General features: G+C 39.7%; 1 protein-coding gene across 1 annotated transcript; it reads left to right on the top strand.

Annotated features, from left to right (window-relative positions):
- The first annotated feature begins 361 nt into the window (after positions 1–361).
- chchd1 (coiled-coil-helix-coiled-coil-helix domain containing 1) lies at positions 362–2,952 on the top strand. Its single transcript, XM_052041362.1, has 3 exons — positions 362–413; positions 795–913; positions 1,945–2,952. Exons 1-3 carry the CDS (start codon positions 362–364, stop codon positions 2,056–2,058), a joined length of 285 nt encoding a protein of 94 aa, XP_051897322.1. The 3' UTR covers positions 2,059–2,952.
- Positions 2,953–7,648: the final 4,696 nt, after the last annotated feature.

The raw sequence follows: 7,648 nt of genomic DNA, 5'->3' as shown, positions 1-7,648 counted from the left end.
ACCTAGGGAAACTTTATTCTGGGTGGATAAAGGTTCAACATCACTTTAAAAAATCTGATTTTCTGATCACTTATTTCATTTCTGTTTATGGGATTTTATTGTGTGGGGTTCCACACTACAACAATAAATGCACATTCAATGCACTTATCTGATCGTCTATAGAGCTTGCTGGATGTAGAAGTATTTACCAGTTCTGGTCAATTATGAAAAATGTGCTTAGTCCTTGAGCCAAGCTGGCTCAGGACTTGATAGTTTTCTGTTAGCAAGCAGGAGCTGTGAGGCAAGACCTCAAGGTGAAGGGTTGTTGTCGGAGTGGCTGTGAGAGAAGGTGATGCTGAAAGGTGCACATGATGTCTCTGGGATGGAGAGCTGGGGGTTTGACTGGAAGAGGAAAGGGAAAACTGTGGTTAAAGGTGGGTTTGTATGGGACAAAATTTAAAAGCGTTGCATTGTTTGTCCGAGTGTTTGCCTGGGACCAGATTCTGGATAAATAGCCTGTTTATGTTTGGATTAGGTCCAGTGTGGAAAAGTTTATACATTGTAATGGCTTTCAATTTTATACCTGAACAGATCACTAGCTGTCTCGCTCTGTAATATCCTGGTCTGTCTTAATGCAAGATTGTCTTTTTCATTATCTCCATTGCTCTGTAATTAAGTTTTCAGCATTCACTTAATATACAGCATCACTTAATGATCTCCTTCAACGCCTGGATGCCTAGCATTTAAAATAATGATTCCTCTTCATTTTTCTTTGATATTAATTTTCAGTAAAGGTACATTTTAATAATTCACAGAGGCAACGTGTATAACAGAGATGTCGGTGATGATGGCCTGCTGGAAGCAGAATGATTTCAGTGAGGTGGCCTGTGCCAAGGAGATCCAGGCATTTTGTGACTGTGCAGCCAAAGCAGAGGTAATCTTAATTTAAGAATTATGTGTGTTATAGTTAGTGAAAGTGTGCTTAGAATAAAGTTGTCTGTAATTCTAATTTCACTGGACTGTCCAAAAGGGGAGTGGGAGAAGTGGGTTTGGTACAGGTACTGTATACTTCAGATCACTCTTGAGGCACTGCTGTAAGCAGCGGAGAGATTGAGGGCCTGTAATATGTTACCACACCAGCTGGATAGATTTCAGCATTCAAGAGAGTTAAGAGCAACTAATGACACTTAAGGGATAATGTTTTTTGTGGTTCCCTTTCTAATTATAGGAGTACTTATTGCCTTTTCTATTGTCTTTAAGTACCATTGCATTCAAGGAAAGACTGCATTTAACAACCTCACAACCAATTAAATCTAATGTGTATTCTATGCAGTCAAATCCATTGGTTGGTTCTCTGTATCATTAAAATCTGCAAGTCATTTATTTATAGAATGGGTAACTACATTTACAATGAATTGATGAAAGGAACTGAGGATCTTTTATGTGCAGTCTTATTATATTATATTGTATAACGGCTGTGAATGCCATTCACAAAAGTGCTTTTATGGGGATTTTGGGTAGAATCCACAGTGAAGATTGCCTAGAATTTCATCCCTGACCATAAGCACTAAACATGCAATATAGCAACATCAGCACATTCTCCACTTCCTTTGAACTTCCTGTTATTCTATTTACATTAATAGAGTGTGCTTCAGGGCTAGGTAGCGTGTGCAGATGACACAAATGCTGTTGGTGCAAATGTCGGGTAATTTATAGGTGGATATCTTTTACCTGAGGTTTTAATTTTTAAAGAGTGATTCCTGCACCATGAAGCTCGCTTGCGCAGTGTGCCTTGTACCAGTTAGTTATACTACCGTTGCACATATTGACACACTTGCGTATCCAGTACTTTTTTTTGGCATTCCAGTAGAAAGCAATGGATGAGATTTTATCCCTGGCAGTTTGTTATACAAATTAAAGCTGATGCAGTTATCTAGGTGTCTAATGGAAATATCTGTCTTGCAGGCTGAACGGAGAGCAAAGGCAAATGTGGACGGTGTGACACAGACTGGTTTTTTGACGCCCAAACAAGCCACAAAGTTGCTGCAGAGATATCCAAACAAAATACATAACACATAGTATTCTGCAGGGAACCACACTGGGATTTGAAAGGATGTTTATACTCTTGTCTTTTTGACAGGCGTGCACCCAGAGGCTAGTAAACTTGGGAATTGCATCAGCATCTTAACTTCCTCTTTGTACTAGGTGATGAACAAGGTCTGGGAATGTTCCCAGCTGAATCTGTTGGATATCTAATGTACAAATATTCAAGAGAATGGGTCTTGTTGGATAGAAGATGAATTTATTGTATTTTGTGAAATACAAGTTAAATTGTCAAATCTGGTGGTTTAGTTGATTGCACATGGAGAATATTTATAATTACCTTCACAGATAAATTTGAGAATTGGATCACATTTTTTTCAAACTCTAAGAATAGTTTCCGTATATGAAGGTCCCTCACCTTTCTCTTGTGTATAAAGATACATAATTATCTGGATTGATGCTACCTCCATCCCTGTTCACAACCCGCTTATCTCTTTTCAGCTCATCAGGAATTCTGTCCTGGGATATTCTACTCAAACCACTTTGTACCTTTTCTTATTTTATTACCTACAAGATATCATACAACTGGAGTACCCTGGCATTGTGTTATGTTGCTGTGCAAAAAAACTGGAGGCCTGGAGCAATGTTCAAATTCATCACAAAAGCTCGAATGGCTGTTCTGTTCAAATAAATCTGGAGGAGAAAAAGCATGAATCAATGCTGGTGCCAGTTTCATTGGTCCATAAATATTCAAATTAGTTCAGCCTGCTTGTGATTCCAGACACACAAGATATACTGTCTTCTGGCTGTCCTCTAAAATGCCCAGACAAGGCATTCAGTTCAAGGGCAATTAGACATAGACAGGATTTGGTCTTCCTATTGATGCCTCCTGTGAGCAAATTTGGAAATAAAAGTTATGTTTCTAAACAACTTCATTCATCAAAGTTGAATCTTCCACTTTTGAGTAAAGGGGATCGTAATCTGTGAAACAAACTGTTTCAGAAATTGCACTTTTAATGGTGATCAGATAGTTATAAACCATTGACTATTAAAATTGAAGGTAATGGAGCAGCTGGTGTTGAAATAATTCCCCTTAAGGTTTGTATTTGGTATTCTTAATGTTTTATAAATCCTGTCGGAGCAATCCCATCATTCAGAATCAGATTATCACTGACGTGGATGACGTGAAATTTGTTTTGCAGCAGCAGCAGCAGTACAGTGCAAAGACAGAAAATTACTATAAATTACAAAAATAAATAAGTAGTGCAAAAAAAAGGAATAATTAGGTAGTGATCATGGACCATTCGCAATCTGATGGCAGAGGGGAAGAAGCTGTTTCTGAATCATTGAGTGTGGGTCTTCAGGCTCCTGCACCTCCTCCCCAATGGTAGTAACTAAAAGAGGGCATGTCCCGGATGGTGAGGGTCCTCTGTGATGGGCGCTGCCTTCTTGCGGCACTGCCTCTTGAAGATGTCCTCTATGGTGGGGAGGGTTGTGCCTGTGATGGAGCTGGCTGAGTCTACGACCCTCTGCAGCATCTTGCAATCCTGTACATTAGAGCCTCTATAACAGGCTCTGTGATGCAACCAGTCAACATGCTCTCCACTATACACCTATAGAAATTTATAAGAGTCTTTGGTGACAGAATCTCCTCAAACTCCTAAAGAGGAAGAGCTGGTGTGCCTTCTTCGTGATTGCATTGTTGTTTTGGGTACAGGACAGATCCTCCAAGATGTTGACGCCTAGGAACTTGAAGCTGCTCACCCTTTCCACCGCTGACCCCTCAATGAAGACTGGTGTGTGTTCTGCCGACTTCCCCTTGCTGAAGTCCACAATCAGTTCCTTGGTCTTGCCGATTGAGTTCCTTGCTTGCTGATGTTGCCATCTGAGATTCTACCAACAACAGTGGTGTCATAAGTGAGATTATAGATGATGGTTGAGCTGTGCTTAGCCACAAAGTCATGAGTGCAGAGAGAGTAGAACGATGGGCTGAGCCCGCATCCTTGAGGTACTCCTGTGTTGATTGTCAGCGAAGAGAAGATGTGATGACTGATCCACACTAACTGGTCTCCCTATAAGGAAGTTGAGGATCCAATTGTAGAGGGAGGTACAGAGGCCCAGATTTTGAAGCTCGTTGATTAGTACTGAGGGGATAATGGTGTTGAACGCTGAGCTGTAGTCGATGAACAGCAGCCTGATGTATGTTTTGCGGTTGTCTATAAGTGCTCCAAAGCAGAGTGAAGAGCCAGTGAGATTGCATCTGCTGTTGTGGCAGTGGACAAATTGCTGTGGGTGCAGGTCCTTGCTCGGGATTAAACTCATGTTGGACTCTAATCACAGGATCATGTGTTCTAGCTCCCCAGTTCATTCGGCCTAATAAATAAATTCTGATACTTGCACTTAGTCTTTCCTAATCAATCAGCAGTTCTTGATTTTGTCGTACATGGGAGAACATTTCATCCATGTTTGTTGCAGTCATACTGTAATGTGCCGCTCTGCTTATTGATGCAGAAGAATCTTAATTTTCATCTTCTCAAACCATATTAAATGTAAAACATGAAGGTTGTTGTGCCACCAGCTCTCCTCTTCCTTCCTCATTAACGATGGGGGATTAAGTGGATAACTTTGGCTTTAGAAAATAATGGAAGAAGTCAACTTTAACCTCTCAGTAAGAGAATAAAATGCTCTATCTTCGTCTGTTGAAGCCATGTAGAACAATGAAAAAGTTTCCTTCTATTGAGGACTATATCACATAAACACAAGTTCTTTCATGAAAAGATGCAAATAAAAACTTTATTCACTCAAGTTGGTATCCACCAAGACTTGTGAGAATCACTGATCAACCCTATGGACAGAAAGAACAGGTAATACTCAGCAACTCAAGCTGTGGAGACACGGGGTAATGTTTCAGGTGGATGTCAGAACCTTCCATCAAAACTCTCAGTCTCTGTGGTAAGATAAAAGTTAGTCATCAAGGCTGAGGTTACCACATATGTAAACAAAGAGAAAGTGATTGTGACCAGACACACATTTCAAAAGGGGCAATCATGCAAATCAGAAGCAGTAATGCTAGTGGTTGGTGAAATGTAGTGTATGTGGACTTAGGAAAAGGTTTAGTATTTGATCTGTGCGCCAAACTTTTCAAAGTGAAATTTAATTTGCCAAACATAACCAATCTTTGCTGCTCATCAAGAAAAGCTTGTATTGAGCATCCTCCATATTTCTTACCCTTGTGTTTATCTTGGTATTATCTTTAAACTTGTGGATCATAACATTATTTCAGCCTTATGGTTCTAAATATTTGAAACAATTCTGAAGTTATTCCAATCTACAGGAACTTTCCCTGACCCCAGTTTACTGAAGTATTTGGACCTCAAAGCTTATGTTCAAATCTCTAATTGCCGTAATTCCCATTAGTTAAGAACCTCTGTAATTGTCAACATTATCTAGCAGCCTAATCTGTTTCTAAGCAAGTAAATGATCAGTGGCCTGTATACAAGCTTTATTATTTTGAGAAGGTAGAACTTGTGCAATACTAAAAGCTCACTAAACCTGAACGTTGTATGGATAAAGGACCCTATAGATTGACTCATCTGACTCAGGTTTTATATTAATTATTTTATATTTATATTAATTTATATAAATTAATTATTTATATTAATATACAATCAAGTTTTATATTAATTCATTCTGGGGATGTGGGTAAGACCAGCAACTGCCACCTATTCTAGTTGCTTTGAGAAGGTGGTGGTGAGTTTGCCTCTTAAGCCACTCCAAGCCAAGTCGAAGATATTCCTACTGTGCCGTAAAGCAGGGGGTTCCTAGACTTCGACCCAGCATATACTGCCAAGCCAGTATGCTGAGACTTGTGAGTTCTCAGTTATTGAATTCATAAGAGTCTATTAAAATATTGTGGTAATGTCAATTTTCCATTAGAAACTGAACAGGTAATACATTTCCCAACTCTTGGCTTTGAAGACTATGGGATAAAACTTCACTTGAGGGACTGAATCATACAATTTAAATTTCAGCAGAGTGTACCTCAATTTAATAAGCTATTAAACTGACCGTCTATCCTTTCAACAAACAAGATGCCGGAGGAACTCAGCGGATCTGTAGAGGGAAATGGATAGTCAATATTTTAGGTCGAGACCTTTCATCTGGACTGCCTGATCCACTGAGTTCCTCCAGCATCTTGTTTGTTGCTCCAGATTCCAGCATCTGCAGGCTCTTGTCTGCATCTATCCTTTCAGTTGGATATAAAAGATTCAGTGGCATTGTTTTGAAGACTAGTGGAGTTGCTTCCAATCTTTATTCTTCAACCAACATGACAAAAATAGTTTGGTCATATTTTCCTGTGACCTTCATGTGTGCTCATTGATTGTCACATTTTTCTACACTGCAGCGGTATCTAATGCTGGTACATTTCATTGGATATACAGTCCTTATAGATTCCCCAAAGTTAGAATCGTTACGTTGCAGAGGGAGGTTGTTTAATCCATCAAATTCATGTTGGGTCCAAGTAAGACATTTCTGACAATCCTATTCCCACACTCTCCCTGTAGTTATACTGTTATACTCTCATTAGTGCCTATCATTGTTCGCCATTATGGGAGAAAGCCAGAGCACACTGGGGTAACCCACATAGTCACATGAAGGATGTGCAAACCCAACACACAGCAGAATCGAACCCAGTCAGAGCAACTTTGACAGCAGCACTACCTGCTGCACCATCCTCAAAAGACAACCATTTCCTTCTACTGAGACACAAGAGGTTCTGCAGACGCTGGAATCTGGAGCAACACACACTAAATGCTGGAGGAACTCAGCAGGACTGATGAAGGGTCTCAACCGAAACATCGACTGTTTATTTCCCTCCATAGACGCTACCTGACCTGCTGAGCTCCTCCAGCACTTTGTGTGCATTTCCCTCCACTGTTTGCTTTTGCCTTTAAACCATTTCATATCCCTGCTGTCCTTCATCCCGTAAATACATAGACCTCAGTTCTGGTAACTTGTCTTTTATGAGAGAGTTTATCAAATGTCTTCTGAGAAATCCATGTAGATGACCTTTACTCTGTTCTTTTCATTAACTTTCTTTATTACCTCTGACTAGGCAATAAAGGAGGTTAATGAAAAGAACAGAGTAGAGGTCAACCACATGGATTTCTCAGAAGACATTTGATAAACTCTCTCATAAAAGACTATTTATATAAGGCTTTATTTTGAATAAGGGTGTTACATTGCCATGTACCAGTCTTCTGGTGTGCCCTCTCTGTTGAAGAAGGATTGGAAGATTGTGTCCTCTGTTGGACATCGAGAGACAGGAGTTGAAGGAAGGTGGGATAAGACTAGTGAAACATTAAGGATGTGGGAAGTGAGAGGGGAATAGGATTCCAGTGAATCTAAAATGTAATGTTTTAATTGTGAAACTCCAGTTTTTGAAGAGTGAGAAGCGAGTGAAATTCCACAATTTAATACTTCAAATTCCAAATAGTGACATAACTGGATTTTAATAAAGATTAATCCTGTGGTGACAGGTTAAATAAAGCATAGTTTCTGTAGGGAGATTCCCACCTCACAAAATTCCCAGCAATGAGAAATATTTCCTAAAGGAACATGAGGA

This window comes from Pristis pectinata, chromosome 30, assembly GCF_009764475.1.
Source record: "Pristis pectinata isolate sPriPec2 chromosome 30, sPriPec2.1.pri, whole genome shotgun sequence".
Lineage (NCBI taxonomy): Eukaryota > Metazoa > Chordata > Chondrichthyes > Rhinopristiformes > Pristidae > Pristis > Pristis pectinata.
The sequence above is the reverse complement of the archived record's forward strand: the minus strand, read 5'-3'. Positions and strand labels throughout refer to the sequence as shown.